The following is a 23,512-nucleotide window of genomic DNA, read 5'->3' as shown; positions in this document are numbered from 1 at the left end:
AGAAAATGTTATTGCAGCATTTTTTTTATATTTTCATCTACCATCTTGTTTACAGTGACCAAAAATTCTTAAAGTTGCAGTAAAACTCTCTTACCAAACAAAAAAGTATTTGCTACTGGTGTAGTTAGTGTAGGGAAATGTCAAGATAAAAGTGTTGAAATAGTGCACCGACACATATCAAAGTTTCTTTAGAAATGCAGCAGTGAGGCAAATGAGAAAACTATTCACACACTCAATGGAGACCATTCATATCAAAGGCACTTTTGTTGCTCTACTTGGATTTCTGATCTGAAGTGCTAAAATAGTAGCTATTTGGTTTGGACTAATATTTCTGATAGAATTGTGATTTAGATCCAAGTCAGCTAAATGTAGATTTACCTCACATTAATTTCAATAAGTGACCAAAGTGAATAATTGTAGTGTGGTGTAGCAGTGTTATCCCCCATTCATTTGCTCTCTTATCCCATCTGCTGTTGTGTTCCTTTGGGGACTTCACTCTGACCAAATTATGCTCCCAATACCCTGATAGCCAGTTCTTCTCCATCTGATGCTAGATCCATTGAGGTGTATGCTTTGACTCAGTTTTGAAAGGTTAAAGCCTGGTCTGTTCCAGTTTGTACTGCCTACAAGTCCAGCAAATGTATACAGATAGCACTAACGTTTCTGTCTTTATATATATAGATGTAGACAACTTTACAAACTCTCCACAGCTTTTCCATTTAGTAGATGTTTAAAGGATAATGCTGGTAACGTCCTCTTTGTTTCTTATCGTCAACAAATCCCATGATCCCAAATACCAAAACAAACAATAAACTGACTTGTGTGCCATATGCCTCTATTGTGGCGCAAAAACTATTAAATACAATTTAATACAATAAGAAGTGGGCACTGTAGTTTATTTTGAATCAATCTTACAAACACCTGGGTCCTGGGTGCCAAACGGGTAATAATCAGCAGCTGCAAATAGTCCCCAACAGATGTGCAGTTCATGTTTGAGTGACGTTTGCTAAATGCTACAGTGCTCTGGTGTTTATTCAAAATATGTAGGCTTTAAAAAAAAATGAACATATTAACAATAACATATTTGAACTTGTTTTTTAAGATTTGGAAAAAAATGAGTTTTCAAATAAGAGAAAAAGGCAGTTGACTGATACGGTTGTTAAAATTCAATCTGGCTTTCCACTAATTCACACTGGTCAGGTAAACGTGTCACGTTTGTGTAAGACAGTTTTTTTTTTTTTTTCTAAAAAGGTGACTGGTAACAGAACATCAAAAACTTTTTTTAATTACATGGAAAATTGTATTTGAGCACTTTACTACTCTATAATACAGTATTTTGTTCTGATTGTAATGTAAAATGATTGTGTTTTGAAATCAAGTGTACAAAAGGCCAATAATCATAGAGCTAATATTGTAATTCATTGTTTTGAAATACCTCTCATAGAAGTATACAATGTGTGTGGTTGTCGTTTATTATTTATCTAGTGCCGAAATGTACTCAGTGGAGTCAGCATTGGTCTTCATGCTTTAGACATAGTATGTGGGCAGTGTTTGCCTTCTCATCACTCTATAGTGATTTAGGCACGTTGTAGATAGCAGTGTAAACCTGGAATAACATGGAATATGTGTTTGGTCTCTAGTGTTCATCAGTGAATTGTGAATAAGACAATAAATCTGTAATTTTACTGTACTGTGATTGTCTTGCAACTTTCATGATCCTGAAGTAGACAAATGCATGTTCTTATATATAAGCTTTTTGTTTATTTCAAATATAATTTACAAATTCATTTTAGAAAAAAAAGGTGCTTGCAGTGAAAAATATGAAATTATCTTTTTCAGTGTTTGTCCATGAAGGCAGAGTTCACTTCTGGGCTTTCTTTGCTCCCCCTTTAGCTCCTCCTTTGCCTCCTTTGTCTCCTTTGCCTCCTCTTTCCACTTGCTCTCCCTTTGCTCCAGATTTCTTCCCTTTTCCGTCACCAGCATCTTTCTTGGATGCTCCCTTTTCACCTTTTTCACCCTTCTTTGTTGACGCATTCTTTTCATCTCCTTTTCCTTCTTTGGCATCCTTGCTCACTTTCTTGCCCTCTTTGGTCTTCTTCTCTCCTTTATCAGCATCCACTTTCCCAGAGACTGTTGTCACCTCTTCTTTAACTTCTGCTTTTGCAGCTGCAAGACAAAAAGAAAAAAAAGGTTAAAGGCTTCATTGCAGCATGAAGTATCATCAGGGTCCTGTCTGTATTGCTAATTGGAAGGGAGAATTTAAATCCAACAGAATGTTGGACGAAGCATGTAACTGTAGTGGATGGCTTCGAATGACGACCGAAACGCTTGTCTTTTACTAAGAACATTTATTGTTCTCTATGCTGCAGTTTATACAAGAAACGAACAGTTTAGGCCTGGCGGACACGGATCACATCTAGCATCTCACGTTCATTTTCAAAAACTAGCAGAATCCACACACAAATTCCGTGTAGGCTACTTCAAATAAAAGCATTTCCGTGACGTTCTTCAGTATAAACACATAAGTTTTGTACCTTTTTAAGTATCAGCTGTACTATATTTTAACATTTCCTTTTCCGTTTAAACTAACATTTCACAAAATCCTCCCGCCCCAAAGAACTGTTGTTCATTACTATTCAGCCTATCACCTAATTAATCTCTAAAAGGGGAAATCAAAATGAAAAGGGCTCTTTAAAAAACTTCCGGTAGAAGTACGAACAGTGCAGGAACGAACAAGCCCATCTTTTCCCCGGGAAAATAGTTTGTTACCCTTTCCCTTTTTTCCCAGGTCTGCCTGGGGCGTTTTTCCCTCCCGATCAAATGACCTCCCCCCCCTTTAAAGCACGGGGGGTTGGGGGGTTTTTGGGTCCCCCCCCCCACTTGTGAGTTTGATTTCAAGTTCAAAAGTAGTCCTTTCCCCAATCTTTTCCCAAAAAGGGGGGGGTTTTAGTCTCTGTCTGTATCTCCATCTTTTAAAAAAAGGTCTTCTCGGACTAACTTTGGTTGCTTGAGTGGGGAAGCATATTTTTTGGGTGGTAATGAAGTCAGGGTTTTTCCCCCCAACTAAAAATGAGAAGGGGGGGAGTGGCGGGGGCTTGATGCATCCCTGTCCACATAAAAGAGGCCGGGAAATTCAGCACAGCCCTAAACTCTGCAAGCATGGTTTTTGGCTCCCCCAAAGTTTAATGAAGCCCTCCCCGGGAACCCTTTTTAGAAATTTTTTTACAGTCTTACAAGCCTCTCCCAGAAGGCCCCCCCAAAGCAGCTCGCCCCGGCAATACTTCCGGGGATCCCCTTTTTCGTAAACACTCTGTAAGCTCTGATTTTCCCTTTAAAGACCTTCATAGTTGTTTTTGGCCCGTTTTTGCTTCTTGAAGTTTAGCATTTTCTATAAATAACTTTACATAGCCTCTTTTTGCAATAAAACTCTTTAACCCCAGGGGTTTTCCCGGGGGGAAATTTCCCGTTTTTCCTTTCATGTTCTTTTTTTTACCCAAAATAAATTATTTTTCCACCCAACGCTCTTTTCCAAGTACAAATCTCTACTTTCATTTAAATTTTGGGGGGGTTTTTTTCAAATTTTTTTAGCATTTGGAGAAAAACTTGAAAATGGTTTTTTAAAAATTTTGAGTAAAAATTTTACATATTCCATCTTGGGGTTATCCATCACAGCATTTCCCTTAAATTTTTGTCTAAATGATTCCTAATTTCTGCTTTTCAAAATCCAAAAATTTGGTAAATTTTCCCCAAAAATTTGGTTTTTTTGATAAAAATTTAAAAAAAAACTAAAAAAGTTAAGTAAAAAAAACAACAACTGAAAAAACGTTTTAAAAAAGCACAAAAGTTTTTTAAAAAAAAGGGACAAAAGCGAAAAAAGTTTAAAAAAATCGAAAAAAAAAGCATCAAAAGGCTTTATTTTATTTTTTATGGGAAACAACCAAAGGGGGGAAAAATTAAAAAAAACTTCAGTAATCTGATCTGAACTAATTAAAATGACTGCCCCTATCACGCAAAAAGTGGGAAAAGGGGGATGTTTCCTTTTAGGGTGACCACTTGATCTGGGCATAAAGGGGCCTGCAAAAACTACCCCGTAACCCTTTAAATGGGGGGGCTCTGACCTTTTCTCTGGGGAAAGGAGCTGTTAAAATTTCTGGGCTGGCCACTTTTTGTCTCCGGCAAAAGTTACCAAATTGTAACACCACCCGCTTGACTAGCTGTCTACCCCTTAAAACCCAGAATCTCTCCTCATTGCACTAGAGTATCTCTGACACCGGAATGCATCACTCTCTCATGACAGGACTGAACTGTTAACTCAGAGTATCTGTGCTTTGTAGGCAGTACCCATGGGTGTTGTTCCCTGTAACTAATATTAGAATGCTGCAACCTGCCTCCCACACAAATGAGACCATTTTCATCCAAAAAAGGTTTCAGGTCTTTGATTTTTGAATCTCTTCTCAGGTTTTGTCCCTCTTTTAGCTGACAGATTTCCTGGCTAAAACTATGCCCTTGTGTCATCTTCACCCAATACACTTCTGCTGCAGTAAGCTCCTCAGAAGTGAGTTCTCCCTGAATCCTTTGACCAGAACGTGCATTAGCTAAAAACCTTTTCACCATGCAGTTATTCTCAACACTGTTTTTAACCTGCGTACTTCTCTAGGTCTAATAGTGGCTCTGCTTGTTCAGTGCTGGTAAGCTGCACTACAACCTGAAACTTAGACCTAAGCTCAGTGTTAACTTCATCTAAGCCACATTCCTCATCAATGTTCTTTGCTTCATCAGCCGATGACAGGGAAGTGGGTCCCTTCCACCACAGCTGCTCTTGGATGAGGTTCTCAACACTCTGGCCTCTTGTGGGTAAGTCAGCAGGATTAGTTTTGCCACTGCAGTGGGACCAAAGTTCTGGATTACTGAGACCTTGAATTTCAGTCACTCTGTTTGCCACAAATGGCTTCCACCTATGTGCTGTGCTACGTATCCAATGAAATACAATCTTGGAATCAGTCCACATATTAAGCTGATTTCTTTCCATGTTCAATGGCTTGAGAAGGTTGTTCCCTAATCTTGCTCCAATCAGGGCACCCATGAGCTCCAAGCGTGGCAAGGTCATTTTCTTTAGTGGGGCCACCTTTGACTTTGATGCCACAAAACTGGTGACAACTTGTCCTTCCTCGTTCTCTCCTTGCAGATAGGCAACTGCACTGTATGCCTTTTCACTGGCATCACAGTAGACATGCAACTTGGATGTCGGTGAGTTGGGCTGTATTTTAACTTGGTACCATCTTGGAATTGTAACCAAGTGGAGCTGAGGCAGCTCTGCACACCACTGATCCCATTTTTCAGCTAGGTCTGGGGGTAACTGTTCATCCCAATCAATTCCCCTTTCCCATAGTTCTTGAAAAAGGCATTTTACCCGTATGGTAAATGGGGTGAGAAACCCGATGGGGTCAAAGATGCGAGCTGATGTCTTTAATACACTTCTCTTTGTGTTTTCCTTGCCCTTTAAGATGTCCAGCAGTCCTTTCAGATCAAACACAAAGTCATCATTTTCAGATCTCCAGACTAATCCTAACACCTTCAGTACATTTCCACAAGTGCCGGTTTCTGGTGTGGGCTCTAGTCCACTTTCTGTCCACTTAGCCCTCAGTTCTGGCGAGTTTGTTACCCATTTGCACAAATTCATGCTGGCATGGGACAGAATCTCCTTTGCTGTTGTGGTGACTGAAAAGGCCTTTTCCACACTGTCTGAGCTGGAGATGAAATCATCTACATAGAGAGACTCATTTAGTGCCTTCACAGCTGTAGGTTGCTCAGTTTCGTACTGCTTGATATGTTGTCTTATGGTTGCCGCTATAGTCTAGTAGCCAGCCCATAGAGCCCATTGTGAACCCGGAAATGTTGAGTACACCAAGTTTTATTGCAGAAATGTGAAGTATGGGTCCCCAGTATACAGAAAATGACGGATGCAATTTGCATATGTTGAGCAATTTGCATAGTTAGCATAATTAGCATTAGTAGCTTAATCGTCCAGTTTGACCACATATTTTGCACTGTATGGCCATTTCTACAATATGTAAGTGGTTTTAGAGGATGCTGATTTCTTTTCTGGCATTTTGAGATTTCAAAGAACTAATTTAGGACTTATTGTGATTTATTTAGGTAAGTTCCAATTACTTTCAGGCGTAATTATAGGTTATTTTTATGTTAAACACAATCTTACATTTCAGAATTAGCAGAATTGGCCAGATCGACACTAGATTTTGCACTGTGCCATCAGTTTCTACAATATTGGAATGATTTAAGAGGTTTAAGAGGACGTTAAATTCAATTCTGGCACTTTCAGACTTCAAAATGGTAATTCTATAACAAATTTGGATTCATTTAGACACATTTTTTATTAACTCAGGACGTTTAGGTTATTTTCATGGTAAACACTATAACCTTACATTTCAACTCTTGCTCTTTGATGTGAATGTTGATGACCTAAATTTGTTGACATTTTTTGAGGTTAGGTCATGTTTTCCTGCAAATAAGATGTGGCAGCTAGCTGTTGTAGTTGTAATAAGTATGTAGTAAAGCAAGGGAGCATAGTCTAGTTTTAAAGTAGTTGAAACATTTTTTATTATGGAAAACGTAATCATTAAAGAAAGTAGTTTCACCAAATAGCATATCATCCTTAAACAGAACGCCGCCGTTATTAGCTCATAGCCATATCGAACAAGCTAATCACAAACCACCAAAACTTTAAGGAACAATAATTTTTGGTACAACATAACTTAAGTTGTGTGCTCTGCAACAGAGCTTGTTGGTAAACGATCTGTCCTGCGCATGTGCAAGATGTTCACGCATGCACAGATGATACCATGATGAACGTGGATTTATGACCTTACGATACTGCACAATCTGTTCCCGTAGATAGTTAAAGAAAGTCCGTTCACCGCCACTGGAAAGCTAACTGTAGTTTAGCTGACAGCTAATTCAGCTAACCACCAGCTGAGAAAGCATGTAAAAGACCCTCAAAACTGAAAATAACTGTTGAAATATATAACAGCTGTTACGTCAGTTCTACTTGTGCTCATTTAAGGAAGTTTTTCCTCGCCACTGTTGCACTGTTGCTTGCTCTGGAGGAAACTACTAGAACTGTTGGGACCTACTCTATCTGTAAAGTGTCTCGAGATAACTCGTTATGAATTGATACTATAAATAAAATTGAATTGAAATTTAAAATACAATCACTCGAAACATGGTCTTTATTATTACTGTAAAATCTTAGTTTAGCTGTAGCTGCTTTTCGTACTGTTTACTTTGAATAACGTTATTTTAGGCTGAATCAAACTGTCAGCTAGTGATTAGTCAAAATAGCTGTTAGCTAAATTAGCATCAGCTTGCCGGTGCAGGCTAACCGTTCTCTTAGCTAATTCATGGTTCCAGTCTGCCATACCCAGCCACCAGATGTTGTCATTGCGTCCCAGCTCATTTATCGTGGTTTGGCCATCGTCTGGGACAGTGGTGCATCTTGCAGCCAGCATAGGACGTCGGCTTAATTGTTACGACACCCAAACATTTGTTGTCTTTGACAGATATTTGCAGGTGTCTGCAAAGGACCATGAGAGACATAGAAGAGCAGGACAGAGCTCCACAGAGTACAAGCTCTCATTGACTACACCTCTACCTAGTCGAGACAAAGTCTTGAAAGACAAGCACAACAAACAAAGGCTGAGCAAACTCCTGTGTACTTTCAATGTAGGAAATAATATCATGATGGTCAGTAAAGCTGACAGCATTGCCACTCATGATGAGGCGGATATATCACTTATAACTTACATGTTGTCAGACATGGGGCTTCAACTGTTCACATTCTCAGTGATGACACAGATGTCTTTGTGCTTTATGCTTTATTTGTGTTAGAAGGCTGGTATAATAACTAACTACAGATAAAATGGCACAATTCAGCATAAATGCCATTGCAGAGAATCTGGGTGACCATGTGGTTCCATCTGGCCATGCATGCTCTTTCGGGATGTGATTCCACCTCATATCCTGTTGGGAAGGGGAAGGTGTCTGCACTCAATGCCATAAGAGTCGTTCTGGTAAGCTTCTCCACTGCATTGGAGAGGCAGAAGCCCCAAAGTTACAGATCACAAAAGCAACAAGGGCTTTCTTTCTGGCTCTGTACAATCAGAGGAACTTTGTAACCTTTGAATGCAGCCAGTATGGAATTTACCAAAAAGCGCCAAAGGTCCCCAGCACTGAAGTCACTAGCTTGCCTTCATGGAAGACGTGTCCCCCTACAGGCACTGCTATGGAAAGCAGCAGACCATCTTTACTATCCTCTTCTTTTCTGTCATCATCTTCTCCAGACCCTTCATCCCTCTCTTTGTGCTCTTGGTGTTGTATAAGTATGATGCAGCACACACCATCATTGCCTTTGCAGAAACACTAACTGGTAGGCCTACAGGCCAGACCTACAGCTGTACAAATGCACTTTGCTGATGTGCAAGGTTTCAACCCGGCTTTGCAACCACAGCTGACAAGTAACAAAACAGGAGGAACAACTGGACTTGAATCCTGGGTGGGCATAATCAGTTCCTCTCCTTCCTTTAGGCCCATAGTCTTATCCCATCCAAAATAAGGAGATATCCACAGCTGGTGGATCAGGCTGATGAGGCTGCCTTTTGTTAATTAATTGTGAGTCATAGCAGTATGCTTGAAGGTGGTAGCCAATGTGTGCTTTGTGTAGTGCGGAGGTAAGGCCCTCTTGGTTAGCCTTGCGTCTGGCGGGCTGACTCGGTTGGCCCAGACTCAGTTTTAAGCTTCAGCTTAAGTACACCCTGAAAACAATGCATCAACATTCACAAAAGCACTCATGATTCTGAAATGTAAGATTGTGTTTACCATAAAAATAACCTATAATTATGCCTGAAAGTAATTGGAACTTACCAAAATAAATCACAATAAGTACTAATATTAGCTCTTTGAAATCTGAAAAAGCCAGAAAAGAAATCAGCATCCTCTAAAACCCCTAAAACCACTCACATATTGTAGAAATTGGCCATACAGTGCAAAATATGTGGTCAAACTGGACGATTAAGCTAATAATGCTAATTATGCTAATTATGCAAATTGCTCAACATATGCAAATTAGCATCCGTCATTTTCCGTATACTGGGGACCCATACTTCACATTTCTGCAATAAAACTTTGGTGTACTCAACATTTCCGGGTTCACCTAGTTGGCTACTAGACTACTAGCAGGAATGGGCTGGGTGACACACCAAATACCACTCTATTCATCCTCATGATGCGCAGCTCATTTTTACAGTCACTGGTTGGAGGTCCATGCAGCCACAAAAACCTCACAGCATCTTTGTCCCTTTCTGTTAGAGCTATCTGCAAGAATGCCTTAGTAATGTCTGCAGTAAAGGCTATCTGGTGGAGCCTGAACTTGATTAGCACGTCTAACAGATTTGGGTTAAGGTTCGGCCCAGTCAGCAAACAGTCATTTAGCGAGGGGGAACCCTCTTTGTGTGACGATGCATCAAAAACTACTCTTAGTTTAGTTGTTACCTTGTCTTCTCTTAGAACAGCATGATGTGGCATGTAGTATCTCCTAGTCTCAGGTTGCTCTGCTGCTGAAGAGTTGTCTGGGACATCCTCACAGATGCCTTGCTGTAGATATTCCTGAATGACATCATTGTACCTTGTGTACAGGGTTGTGTCCGTTCTTAGTTTCTTCATGAGGCCTTCAAACCGTCTCCTTGCCACTGTGAAGTTATCTGGGAGATCTGGTTTGTCTGATCGCCAGGGCAACTCAACTTGGTAGCGACCATCCTTGTATGTTAAAGCATGTTTAAAGTTCTGAAGAGCCTCCATTTCATCTGGGTTCTGGGTTTTTTCACTGACAATGCCCAGTGACTCCACCTCCCAGAAGGCATGTAGTTGTTTTGACAGCTGAGCATCTTCCTGCAGGCTGATGTGCATACAAGTGGTGTCGGTTACACTAGATGCTGATACTGGTCCTTGCAAGGCCCATCCCAAGCTGCTTTCTATGGCTACTAGGGACTCTGTTATCCTCTGGACCTTGCCTGTCACTACTTTCCAGTAAAAATCTGCTCCTATTAACAATGCAAGTTCTGGATCCTTTGTGCCTTCTTGTGGGAAATCAGCAAGTTTCAGACCCCTTTTCCTTAATTCCGTTTGGATGGGTTCACCTGGCACTTTTATTACAGCACTGCACACTTGAGGAGTCTCCACTGCTTCAATGTCAATTCTTTGCTGCGTATTCCACACATTTTCCAGAGACACCTTTACGACGTTGCGCTGTGCAGTTACAGGAGTAGTAGAGCCAAAGGTGTGAAGGTTTAGCGTCTCCTGCCTTATTACTGGTAGCCCCAAGGCTTTAACCACGGCCTCATGAATGAAGCTTCTCTGGCTACCTCCATCCAGCAGACAGCGTACAATTTGTCTCCCTTCTGGGCCCTCTGTCCACGCCTTTACAGTTTGGAGCAGTACTGTGTTCGACATGTTAGCCTTTTGTTTCACTGCACTAGACACAGAGGATACAACGGCATCAGTGCTGCCATGGACTGCATCTGTCTGTGTTTCACTTTGCTCACAGACTGACTGGTGATGCCTGCGCCCACACAAGACACACAAAGCACCTTTAAACTCTGCAGTATTTTGCTATGTGTTTTGGTCCTAGACACACATAACATCTTCCCAACCTTTCAGTTTTCTTTGCGTGCAGACACAGACTTTTCTGGACAGTGTTCTGGTCTGTGGTTATCACTGTCACAATATACACAGTTCTGAGGGGCATTACTGGCGGTGTGCAGTGCAGTGGCTGAGGGCACACTCCATTTTTTAGGTTTGTTGTCACTGAAAGACTTGGGCTTAGCACTCAATCTGTTATCTGGTGGAATGTCCCTTTGAGTGTTACCTGGACGTGAAAGCTGAAGCGCTCTCTCTCTGCTTTGGACCTCGGTTTGCAGGAATTTGATGAGCTCAAGAACTTTCCATTCATCATTGAGGTCTGACTTGCGTGTGTAAGCCAGTGCTATGTCCTCCGGTACAAGCTGCAGAAGCACTGGGCATAGCAGGCATCCATATGTATCACTGTGTATCCCTAAGGATTCTAGACTGCGAATCTGAATTTCACATTCATCATAAAGATGTCTCAAAGCTGCAACGTCTGATGACTTCTTTACAGGGGTTAGGCTCAGCAGCTTGGACATATGTGCACTGATTACAATGTCTTTTCTTCCAAAACGGTTCTGAAGCAATTCCACTGCTGCATCATAATTGCTATCAGTCATGGTAAATCCCGCCACAGCTCTGGCTGCTGCCCCAGTCAGATATGACTTCAGGTAGGTGAACTTCTCTTTTACACAGAACATCGTTGTTGTGAATAGCGGTTTCATACTGAGACCAGAATTCTTGCCACTGGCTTATTTCTCCGCTGTATTTCTCTATCACCAACTTGGGCAGTTTAACAGTCTGTGCATTAAGAGATCTGACTGAACTTGCATCGCTTACCCGCGGGTTCTCTGACTCGGCTTTCTGAATCAGTCTTTTTGTGCGAGTCTTCCATGTGAGAATGCGGTCCTGGTAATCCTGAGTATTTGTAATCTCCGCCTCCAATTCGTCCATCGGCGTTTCGTCTTCAATTCCTTTGTCTAAATCTGTTAAACTTTCCTCCTTGGTCGACAGTACTGACAGCATTTCACGTAGTGTATCACAGTCGGGCACATCCTTTCTCACCTCCTCTTCTATACGAGTCAACAGCTTTGTTGTCGAGGCGCGGATTGTGCGCCGCTTCCTTTTCATCTGTTCAAAGCGCTCCGTCATCGCGTTAGCTACGCTAACCGCTAGCTTCCAACTTCGACAGTTCAAAGTCCTTCAAACTTGACTTCCCGGGTTTCGGCACCAAAATGTAGTGGAATGGCTTCGAATGACGACCGAAAACGCTTGTCTTTTACTAAGAACATTTATTGTTCTCTATGCTGCAGTTTATACAAGAAACGAACAGTTTAGGCCTGGCGGACACGGATCACATCTAGCATCTCACGTTCATCTTCAAAAACTAGCAAGAATCCACACACAACTTCCGTGTAGGCTACTTCAAAATAAAAGCATTTCCTGTGACGTTCTTCAGTATAAAACAAATAAAGTTGTGTACCTTTTTAAGTATCAGCTGTAAACTATATTTTAACATTTCCTTTTCCGTTTTAAACTAAACATTTCACAACAGTAACGAAGGCACATCTGTTTCTATTTAATAAGCATGGCCTATTTATTGTTTTAATGAGATTGTTTGATGCGCTTTCTGGGTGAGACATGGAGAAAAAAGGTTTACAGTGAGCTTTGTGTGGGTTCAAGTTTTTTCTCTTTATTATTCAGGAGGTGACACCCTGAGGACGTGCACAGCTAACAGAGGTAGTGAGGATGAATTTCTTAAAATTGCAGGGTACAAACTACGAGGGAGCTAGGGGGAGCTCACAAACGTGATTTGTGAAATTTTGGGGGCTCTCTAAAAATATTGCCAATGTGTTATTTTGAAGTGTAATTTCAGTTTCGTGTAATGTGATCATCGTGGATTATTATGAGTAAAATTGCAAAAAATATCATTCAAAGTGTATAGTTCAAACACTGGTTGGAAGGTTTACTTAAGCAGCAAATACAATTAACATAGTACTTACAATACATTTTCAGAAATACCTTTACTCTCTTTCTTGCTGAGAGTATGAGAAGATAGTGACCATGTCTGTGTAGTAAATATGTAGCTAGACTACAAAAAAGAGGAAACAGCTAACTTATCTCTTTCCAAACGTAACAAAAATCTGCAGAACAACACCTCTAAAACTTATTAACTTTTTATTATATGTTACATTTTAATTGTTTGATTTGTATTAAAGCCAATGTGTAAAATTTTAAATTGGCTTTATTGAGGGGATTATGGTGAACTAGTGGAAACGTAAAAGCGTTGTTGTTTTTAAATATTAAAACTAAAAGTGATCTTTGAGAATTAAATCAAAGGTAATGCTATACCTTCAGTTCGCATGAAAATGAAAAGTAAAAAACAAATTGCATTTCATTTCTTGGAACATTGGTGATATTTTACACTTAAACTGTGAAAATTGCTTAAAGCACAGACTCCAGTTGGGGCCAAATGGAGCTTCATAGTTTTTTACTAGGAGCTTAGCAAACATATTCCTGGTGCTCTGCAAATGCTGCAGTGACACTGGATACACAAACGAAACCAAGAAAAAAAACACGGCAAATGTCAAGTTGCCGGAGGGGGTCAGAGTAAACCTGAAAATATTTCGGTCCTGTGTTTTACCATTTTGGATGAATCTAGCTGACTTAAAATAGTCAACGAACCATCAGAATGTTTGTGAATAGATTTCTTTGTGTGCTGACTTAATACTATCTTCCCCTTTTACCCTCATGCATTTCTCTTCCACTCATCGGCTCCTTTGTGTTGTTTCTTTTTCTATACCTGATTTAAAGCCTGGGTTGATGATGGCTAAATGAAATGCTTTAATAAAATGTCAGTGTTTGAACCTCAAACATGCTCCACATTTTTTCCAGGTGGGTCAAACTTGCCATGAGTCCTGTTATTTACATACTGTGCATGGCAGTGGAACAATTAAAGGTTAACATTCCCCTCTACCATAGGCCTTGACCCTCACACCACCACTAAATGTCAAATTCATTTCAGATACAGCTGGTAGAATGGCTTTTTGACATGGTGACGTTTTAAAGAAACCCCAATTCCGTCAGACTGATACAATTGTAAATGTAATCTCAGATGTGTTGTCTCAGTGATATCACAAATGATGTTTACTATAATAAGTTATTCCTCTGGAGGAACAAAGCGGGACTTGTAACGAGACCAAATTCCTCTTTTTAAGTACATCACTCATCACCAGTTGTTGTGTTCAAATGACGTTTTCCTCGCTGCACATTCAGAACTGTTGTAGAGAACGTGTGAGAAATGTGTGAGAGTTGTTTACAACAACAGCTGTAATTGTTTGCTGACACTACACTGGTCTAGTGAGAGTTGATGGCCAAATGAAGGTGGCTTAAAAGGGATTGATTCACAGTTCTGTCTGTTCAGTCACTTTGTTGGTTTAGTGCTTGTGAGAGAGATGTGAGTGTGTGTGTGTGTGTGAGACAGAGAGAGAGAGAGCGAGAGAGAGAGAGAGAGGGATGATAGAGACTCTGTGACAGTGTGTTGCAACATATATTGGCTATTAAAGCTTTTGTTTCTTCTACTTTGTCTACTTTTAAGAGGTAAGAATGGGCAAATGGAGGCACCGATAATATCTTATTAAATACTGTCAGACATCTTAATAAAATGTATTCATGCACACATCCCAAAGATTTCTGAATCCTCATCTATATTTGGTGTGTACTGTTGCTTTGCATGATTCAACAACTAATATATATATATACATACTGTAAATATATATATATATATATATATATATATATATATATACATACACATACTGTACATATTTATATATGTAAGAAAGATTGTAAAAGTTTTGATTCTAAATTTAATTTTATATTAAAATGTGTACTAATTTACTCTATATGTGTGGTCATTTGGTTTGTCAGATATTATTGCATAATTCATTTCAGTGTACCCTTAGCATGACATTACCACTGGGGAAAAGCAGCAATTCGAAAGCCCTCCTCTTTAGTTAATTCAGAAGCAACCATTACAGTGTTGTTAGTTTGGAGTTCATGGTTGATGGCATCTTATAAATTTTGTATCTCATGGCTACAGTCAGTGTACCTCCCCTTCAGCCCCTCTCATGGAGCCACACGGTTGATTAGTTATATAACTGCTATAGCGGATTTGTGTTGCTTTAGTGGATCTGCATTCTAAAATTTCCTTCAGGATGAATGAAGCATCTATCTATCTATCTATCTATCTATCTATCTATCTATCTATCTATCTATCTATCTATCTATCTATCTATCTATCTATCTATCTATCTATCTATCTATCTATCTATCTATCCATCTATCTACAAGCGACAGTAGGTTTATCATGTGATTTCTTTCCTCCCTCTAATGCAGATCTTATTTGACAGTTTTCAAGAAAAACATATTGACAGCTCTAAGCTTTTTCTTTCATAGATAATTACACAAGAACCAATGAATATATTTGTGCACATGAATGCATAATATCTCATAGCGAGGAACGGGACAAGACAGATGTCAGTCCCTATTTGTTACATTTCTTAACCTGAGAAAGCCATGGCTAAGCAGCTAAGGTGGCTTGGATAAACACACAAGGCAAAACACCAAATTCCTGAGAGAGGGGAGGTGTAAAGACCAGAATATTTAATAACAGTATTGTTGATATCAATGATAATATTTAACTAACACTACTGGGAGATAGTGTGAATCATTAGCGTTACCTAGAGCTTACCTTAGGAGAGAAAAACAGGCAGGGGAAATGACAAACAGAGCACAAACAACATGCTGCATGCATTACCATTTTCACTGCTTACAGTAATAGCAATTTTATGTTTCATAATGTAATCAGAGTTATCAAAGTCACAGGCTCTTGACATTCTCATGCAAATATGCATGAAATAAATTTGAATCTATTAAAAAAACATCTAAAGAAAGAAGATAACCTGAAAAAATACAAAAAGTATAAACTACAAAAGTCTAGCTGCCTTAAAGTAATCAAATTTGAAACAGCATTACAATCTGCATTTTGTGGCCACAGTAAAAGTCTTATTTTCTACTGCACATTTACTGCTACACTATAACTTCACCACAAAGCAACATTGGATTAGTGTAATGTATTTTCTGGTTTTACATTTCAAAGCTGACGTGGTAAGCAATTGAATGAGATGTGCATTTGTATTTTCTTAAAGTTCTCTTTCATCAATAAGGAAGAACAGCTCGATGGGTGTTGAATGAAGAGGACTTTTAGAGTGGCTACCAGTGTATATACACTGTGTAGTTCAAAGTCTGAAAAACGTTGAGAGCAGAAGAGAAGAAAGAGTAAAAATCAGCCTGTCTCTGGCAAGGTGAGGGAGCTGGGTTGCTCCTCGCTGACCCTAACTACTGAAGGCTGTCTGTTGTTAGCACTTTGAGTTTGGACATGCTCGGAGACTGTCTGCACTGCAGAAGCATCTGGGACAGCTGGAAGAAAAGCAGTGAGAAAAAGAAAAAGAGAGGGGAGAAGGAAATGTTCAATAACAAAGCATAAAACAGAGCAGACAAATTGAAACAAGTGCAGCAAGTTTTGTGAGGTGAAGAGAAGAGACAGTAAAAATGTAAGAAGGTAAAGCTGTCCTAGGAGAGATTTAACGTAAAGACAGCTGTCCTCGTAGCCTTCATATTAAACAGCGAACAGTCTTGTAAGACCCTGTTGATTTGAAAACATTTACTTCCGGTATTAAATACACTTCTCTGTCCACATATTAATATCCTAATCCATAGTGAAGCTCTACCCACAGAGTAATTTCTCCTGCTTTTTCAGATCTCTAGGGTGTGCTTTTGTGCAATCACAGATTGTTCCGATGGGGTGCAATGCACTCTGTGTAATGTATTTATGTCACAGGACTTTTATGTATGACACGGTTTTCAAACATTCACCTCCCATTTTCTATAAGCTACCAGCATTTGAAGTTCCTTTGCGCAGCTTCAAAGTATTAAAACAAGCAAACGGCTCCAGGATAGTGTCGTGGCTTGTTCCCTTACGAGAGGTGGTGTGAGATAAGACACTGAGAGATGGATTTTAGGTTAAAATATAATATCCCTTTATTAATGAAAATGATATGAGACAGCTTTTGTTTCTGCAGTATCAACCCGAATGAATAAATGATGCATTTCCTTGTGTATCTCAGCTTATTAATATTACCAATTTAATAGAGTCACATTAATATTGATAAGATATTAGAGAGAGGTACTTACAGCCTGGGACCTCAGTCAGCTCATTCAGAGGTGGCACTGTCTCTAATGTGTTGGCGTATTTCTTGGCGGCCTGTCTTTGCATGTGCCGTGCCTCTATTTCCTTCTTGGTTCTCGGGATTCTACATTTGAATATACAACATAGAGCAATAACTGAGGGAGGGGGAAGGGGGGTGTTGGGTGGGGTTGGGGTGGGGGTGGGGGGATGACACAGGGTTATAATAATTACTTCAAGTTTTTACTTAAACAGTCAAGTTTTAAACAGAGTGTATGAATCTTAATGATTTTGGTGATTCCTTGATCCTTTGGTAATCTAGCGCCACCATGAACACACAGTTCACAGTTGTGTTTTTGAGTGAAATGTGTCAACAACTGTTGGGTGGTTTGCCATGACACTTGATACAGACATTGATTTCCCCCTCAAGGTTAATTTCAATATCTAATAATTTGACTTTTCATCCAGCACCATCATCAGATAAAATTATTAGCTAACAGCATTCCCTTCTCATTATTACCCAGTTATTACTTTGTGTTTACTGCTGATAAGCAAATGTAAGCATGCTCACGTGCTAATCTAAGATAGTGAACATGGTCAATGGTATACCTAATAAGACTCATTGTGTTCACAAATGCCATTGAGCATGTTGGCATTTCTCTCAAAGCACCACTGTGACTAAATACAGATGAACAGAGCCAGAAACAGGAGCCTGGGAACATTGACGTGATCCCCGCCTTTCTGGACACAATATCATAGTCATCATTACGAATCCCACTGTGCTTGATAATTACACTGTGGACGCATAATTGCATGCCTGCAGTTATTTCTCAAGATTGGAGAGTACTTGAAGAGTGGTTTGTGAAGGTGTCAACAAAGTGATTTCATTAGCTATACTGACCAATTGCTAAAATAAACACAGAAAAGATGGCGATGACCTGCCATAACCGCAGCCCCCAGAAAACAACAGACTCTGAGGTGATGGGGTCCGGCTTCTTTGGGGGATCTGTGGGCAAGAGCTGTGGAGAGAAAAAGAGACGTTGATTTTCTGAGTATCTGAACACCAAAAATAAATAAAACAGTTCAGAGCAAACCTCGAGGAGTAAACAGCATCTTAAAGTAACCCAAGATTCACATTCTCTTTTCATCATCTTTGGGCAATGTAATGTGTCAGAGGTGTAAGATTTTTCAGTCACTTTTCTTTCTTTCTGACTTCAAATAGAAATAAAGTAATAATCCACTCTGATTGAAACAAATTACAGACACAGATACACAGAGTACGTGTAGATAAACAAATGTAGATATACAGAAGGGTTTGAAGTCCTCTAAAGAGCACCATTTCCCCAATGACCTTAATGACATTATCACCAGTTAAGTTTCACATGACCAATAATAGTCTTCTTTCAGTGCAATCTATCCACACGCATGTAACCTCACCTTTCATCTTGAACTCTGTGAAGGTCTGTGTATGACATTTAACTGAACAGTTCCTAACAGAAATTATTTAAGGAAAAGTGTTGTTTTTTTCCCAAGGCATTGGAAAAAAGGTTACAGAACTAAAGGGTGGAAAGGTCTAGCATTTCTGCAGCCAAGAAAACAACAACACCTATATAACCTTTGGTTTTTTGCGGCTCTGTCTCCACCTCAATCTCCTCTTACTTGACACAAACAAGTGATGAGGTCTACAAACATGACTGGCATGAGACCAGGCAGCCAGAATAGGCTGATATCTTTTCATTGCAGACTTTTCTTGCATTTTCTCTGAACTTTTCCAATGGACTCACATGTCTTAACGCTCTTCTGCACAAAGTTAAAGGTTTAGAGGTTCAGCTTATCATTTGACATTTGTTACATTCAAGCCATAGCCAAATTTGTTGATAGATAAGCCTTCCAGTTCCACAAAACTTTTTGCATTCCTCAGTATGGCTATGTTTACAAATGGTGTAGCCCAGCAACATTCGCACACAGAAGCTTGAGTGTTGCATTTTACATCACCGCTGAGAAAAGACAACCGCAGCGTTCAGCTTTGGAGATGAAGAGGACAAAAAAATTACTAGATAATAACCTCCTCTGAAGAGTTCATCCTCTTTTTGTTTTTTTAATCTCACTTGTCCTCCTTGATTTGCGTGGAGGAGGTGTAGGGGAGGTGCGCCATCACTGCAGGTTTGCTTAATGTGGAAGCGCCGACAGTGTTTTGTCATTGTTTGGAATTCCTCATGGGGGGGGCGACAGAAACTGCAGTACGCACTATAGCTTTCAGTCACTAATGTTCAACATTTTCTTGCATTTCAAAACGCCTTTCTCCAGAGCTGAGAATTGGGGAGTGTTTTTGTGTTAATAAAAATGTTACTTTATTAATTACACAGGGGAAATTACAAGGTTTCCACTCTGGTATTGTTACAGACAGGCCTGAGTTACACATACATGCTCAGGACCTATCCAGCACTGATGGAGAGATGTCAGGGTGTCCATGGAAGTTGGGGGTTCATGGCTTGCTCAAGATCAAATTGGCAATAGTGTTGGAGGTAAACTGGCAGCTCTCAAGCTACCAATCCACCACCATACTTTGGCCTGTATGGGTACTTGAACAAGCAACTCTCCGGTTCCCAACCCAACTCCCTGCTGACTGAGCTAGTGCCAGCCCCAATCAATGGCTTCGATCACTTCTTACTGCCGGTGCCAGCAGAGCATCAGTTCCCTGATAGAATCATTGGGAGGATTTGTCCCGGTCTACTGTATCACTTGATTGGATGATACAAGGTTGTTTTGGAAACTCTATACTTTAATACATTAAACCAACAAGCCATGAATCAGAAAATGGACAGTTATTACATTTGCTGCCTTTATTGATAACACCATTATGTGGTGAAATTGAAAAATGTTCTAAGAATAAACCAAGGTTGCTCTAGGAAATGAAAGGGAATAATTTCGCTTTGGTAGAAATTAAATAAAATACTGCTAAAATTCATGACAAGTAACAATGGTTTACTTAATATTATCACATATTTCCAGATTCTGAATATAGGTTTGTTAGATTAGACTGTAATTTGTGAGCTAATTTAGATTTAAAAACTTAATTATTATTTGTTGAACTATAAAGCCAAAAAAAATAATGCGCTATACTGTTTGAGGTACTGTTAACCTGAACAAAGAAGTTGAAAAGAAAGAAATAGTCTCAATAAGTTTACACTCGTGTTTGTGCAACTCCCACAGAAGGATTAGCCTTGATGGGGATATTTAGCATGGCTCTTAAATAATAACAAGATCTGCTTCACGAGTGATTATATAATGGTTTAGTACTTTCCTCTGGGGGCATTTCATGGGGCAGGATTAGTGGCTATAAGCCTCAAGTTTTCTTCTGGTGGAACAAACAACACAAACTCAGAAGATTACTGACCTCAAGTTGTCTCTTTTTAATCATCATATACCCAAATTTATTACCTATTTTTGTTTATTGGATGGTTGATTGGTAAGTTTGATCATCAGATATTCAATGGCATATTTAGATATTCTTCCTCAAGTAAGTTTCTTGTTTTGTTTTTCTAAGAAGATCCTTTAGGGACTATTCAAGAAAGATTAGCATAATGGAATGGAGGATTAACATTAACAGAGGCGTTTAGGAATGGGGACAGGGACAGGTTTAAACAGGCAAAGTACAGGTTTAGCAAGGCGGTGAGATATGCTTAAAGACTATATTCTGAGAAACTCCAATATAAAACAGTTCTCGGCTAATGACTCTGCCTTTGTCTGGTGTGGCCTCAGAAAGATCAACCAGTTACAAACCTAAAGCACACCACTCAATCAATGGAGGTAAAGTTGCTGGTGTACTTCTCCTGTACACCACCAACTGAACCTCTTATCAGTCCCTCAAACTCCTGAAGTTTGCAGACGACACCACCTTCATTGGACTCATCTCTGGTGGGGAAGAGTCGGTCAACAGGTGGGAGATTGACCACCTGGTGACCTGGTGCAGTCAGACAAATTTGACAGAGGGTTGTGGTCTTTCTAAAGAACACAACCCAGCTGCCCCATCACCCTGGGTGACTCCCCAGTCAACACTATGGTGTCGTTCCATTTCCTGGGCTATATCATCTCGCAGGACCCCAAGTGGGAGCTAAAACTCAGCTGGACACCTCCAGGACCTTTTCGCCTCCAGGACCCTGAGGTGGGTAGGCAAGACTGTGGCCGACCCTCCCACCCTGGAAACAAACTTTTTGAATCAATCCGAATGTCAGGAGGCTGCAGTCCATCAGGACCAAAAGCCCTATTGACTATTATCCTTAACCACTGCTCATATTATAAATACTACACATTTTTGCACATTCCCTGATCAACATTCTTGCACATCCTGCACAAATCATACTCTTTCTTTTCTGTTATATTGCACATATTTGTTATAGTGTATTTTTTATTATATAATATTTCTTCTTTTTTTATTTTGTACTTTTTATTGTAATACTGTATTTCTATTCTGTATTTATGTTCTTGACGGTAGATGTTCTTTGCTTTAATTTCTTTGCTTTTTTACTTTTTTATATGTTCATTGTTTACACCATTTACACCAAGACAAATTCCTTGCAATAGTAAACTTGCTTGGTAATAAAATATTCTGATTCTGAATTCTGATTTAAACATCTACAAAAGGAAAATCAATATTGGGATACATGTTTAGTTATGCCTCATGTATTATCAACACTTTTTGCCTGTATAGATCTCAGCGACTGAAAAAAACAAATGCTAAAGTGGGATGTTCAAAAGCTTTCTTTTTAGTAAACTCTGTGTACACAAACAATGTTCTCAATGCTGGAGTTCATGTGTAGAGCCAAAGTTTCAAGTTGTGTTGAGCCTTATTAGTGTTTTAAAATAGCAATTTTGATGCGATCATGGTAGTCCCCCTAGCACTCCCCTAAACCAAGAACATGGTGAATCTTAAAAGTGATGTTTCCATCCTTATAATGCATTTAAACGAAAGTCAGGTCCATTCACAAAAACAAACTAGGTTGCATTTTGGTGACAGTTACGCTTCCTGTACTGAGGATATACGCAATTGTGTGTTGTGCTTGGTATTTAGATTATATATCTTGAACAAAGTTTTAAAATTGCGCCACATGTAAAACTGATATCACTCAAGCCTTCACTGTCTGACACCTGCAGAGGCAATGCTATTGAGTTAGCCTCAGTATAAACAAGATAAACATTACATTTATATATTAAGCATCTTCAGCTACTAACCGAATACATGGTATTTTGTCCTTTCAGTCATATTTCTACACAGTGTACTGTTCAGAAAGTAGGTGAATTGTTTTTCTTTTTTGAAGCAGAATAATTATATTACAAAACATAATGGATTTCAACTGTTTTTGTAGTCAGATCATTGGCTCATCACATGCTGCAAATTATCTGCAATGTTACCCTCTTCTCTCCAGCACAAAGGCACAAAACAACTTGTCGTACAAGGACTTGTCATATTCATTCTGCTGTTTGCGCCAATACAAGCATGTGTGGTTTAGCTATTTATGTAAGACCATATAATGTATCAGGTTTCTGCATATGTTCTCTCACTCCTCATCATGTTGTACAAGCAACAACTATGGTGCCCAATCAACGAGTGTGAATCACATAAAGCTACCTTTTAAATGGCAAAACACCTGCACCGGTCAGAGAGAATCCCTCAGGATATTCCTGAGAGGAACCTGTGGAGGACACATGGTGGTGTATTAAGCTCTTACCTCAGGATCCGGGACCTGGGAGAATACGGAGGACAAGCACAGAGACAGCAACACTGCTCCCCAGCCCCGCAGTAGGTGCTGAGGTGGACATACAGGCTGATCCCCAACCATTCTCTCCCCCTTTTCTCCCTGCAGCCACCCTGCCCCCTCTCTCCCTCTTCCTCTCTTCTTCTTTCTCTCTGTCTGCCTGCCTGACTGCACTGGCGCCGTATAGAGGACAGGACCACAATGGCCCTGGGTGATTAATGGTGACTATGGCTAACGGCTTCCTTCCATCCACTGTTGTCTGCTGCTCTGCTCCTTTATCTCTTGCCTTTCTCCCACAATGCTGCAAAAACACCCAAAAACACACTGCAGGCGGCTCAAAACTGCTCCACCACCGCACTGCCTGGGAGCAAACACTGCAGTCAGTGTACATTAATTAATTAATAGACCTGGTGTAGTTTACAGCTATCTCATCCTGCTGTGGACAGGGAGTTAACACAGTGTGGGGGGGATGGGCAGTACAGTTAACTATGAGGTTGGCCTGCGCAGGACAGTGAAGTAATTGGCTGTCAGCGTCATCATGTCTATTGCTTCAGAATCTGGAGTACAAAAATGTTCACAGGCTCGTTCCTTCAGTGTGGCAGAATGTAGTCTGACTTTGCCAGACCTTCCTCCACAGTAATGTGAAGGAGGGTCTTGTTAGTCTACACAAAATTCCAAGATATATAGGTGTTTATTGGCATTTCTTTAAACCAGTCACAATCGTCTAAGGACGCCGGACAGAGCCACGATGCCTTTGCAAAATAGCCTCAGAAAGCAACTTGTTTTGGGGGAACATTCAATATTCACGAGGGAGCAT

At 39.9% G+C, this 23,512-nt stretch overlaps 1 protein-coding gene across 1 annotated transcript; it reads right to left on the bottom strand.

Moving 5' to 3' along the window:
- Nucleotides 1–1,277: 1,277 nt before the first annotated feature.
- Nucleotides 1,278–23,140, bottom strand: tmie (transmembrane inner ear). Its single transcript, XM_032532490.1, has 4 exons — nucleotides 22,669–23,140; nucleotides 17,841–17,958; nucleotides 16,948–17,097; nucleotides 1,278–2,166 (listed from the first exon to the last, which is right to left on the bottom strand). Exons 1-4 carry the CDS (start codon nucleotides 22,777–22,779, stop codon nucleotides 1,862–1,864), a joined length of 684 nt encoding a protein of 227 aa, XP_032388381.1. The 5' UTR covers nucleotides 22,780–23,140; the 3' UTR covers nucleotides 1,278–1,861.
- Between the last annotated feature and the right edge of the window lie 372 nt (nucleotides 23,141–23,512).

The sequence above is a fragment of the Etheostoma spectabile genome, chromosome 12 (assembly GCF_008692095.1).
Source record: "Etheostoma spectabile isolate EspeVRDwgs_2016 chromosome 12, UIUC_Espe_1.0, whole genome shotgun sequence".
Taxonomy (NCBI): Eukaryota; Metazoa; Chordata; class Actinopteri; order Perciformes; family Percidae; genus Etheostoma; species Etheostoma spectabile.
The sequence above is the reverse complement of the archived record's forward strand: the minus strand, read 5'-3'. Positions and strand labels throughout refer to the sequence as shown.

Bases quoted from the DNA above. Each gene is read 5' to 3' on its own strand.
- tmie (XM_032532490.1), bottom strand. From the start codon at position 22,779: ATGGTTGGGGATCAGCCTGTATGTCCACCTCAGCACCTACTGCGGGGC. The intron at 17,959-22,668 runs GTAAGAGCTTAA...TTCTCTCCACAG, and splicing joins CCCAGGTCCCGGATCCTGAG to CTCTTGCCCACAGATCCCCC. The intron at 2,167-16,947 runs GTAAGTACCTCT...TTTGTCTTGCAG, and splicing joins GCTGACTGAGGTCCCAGGCT to CTGCAAAAGCAGAAGTTAAA.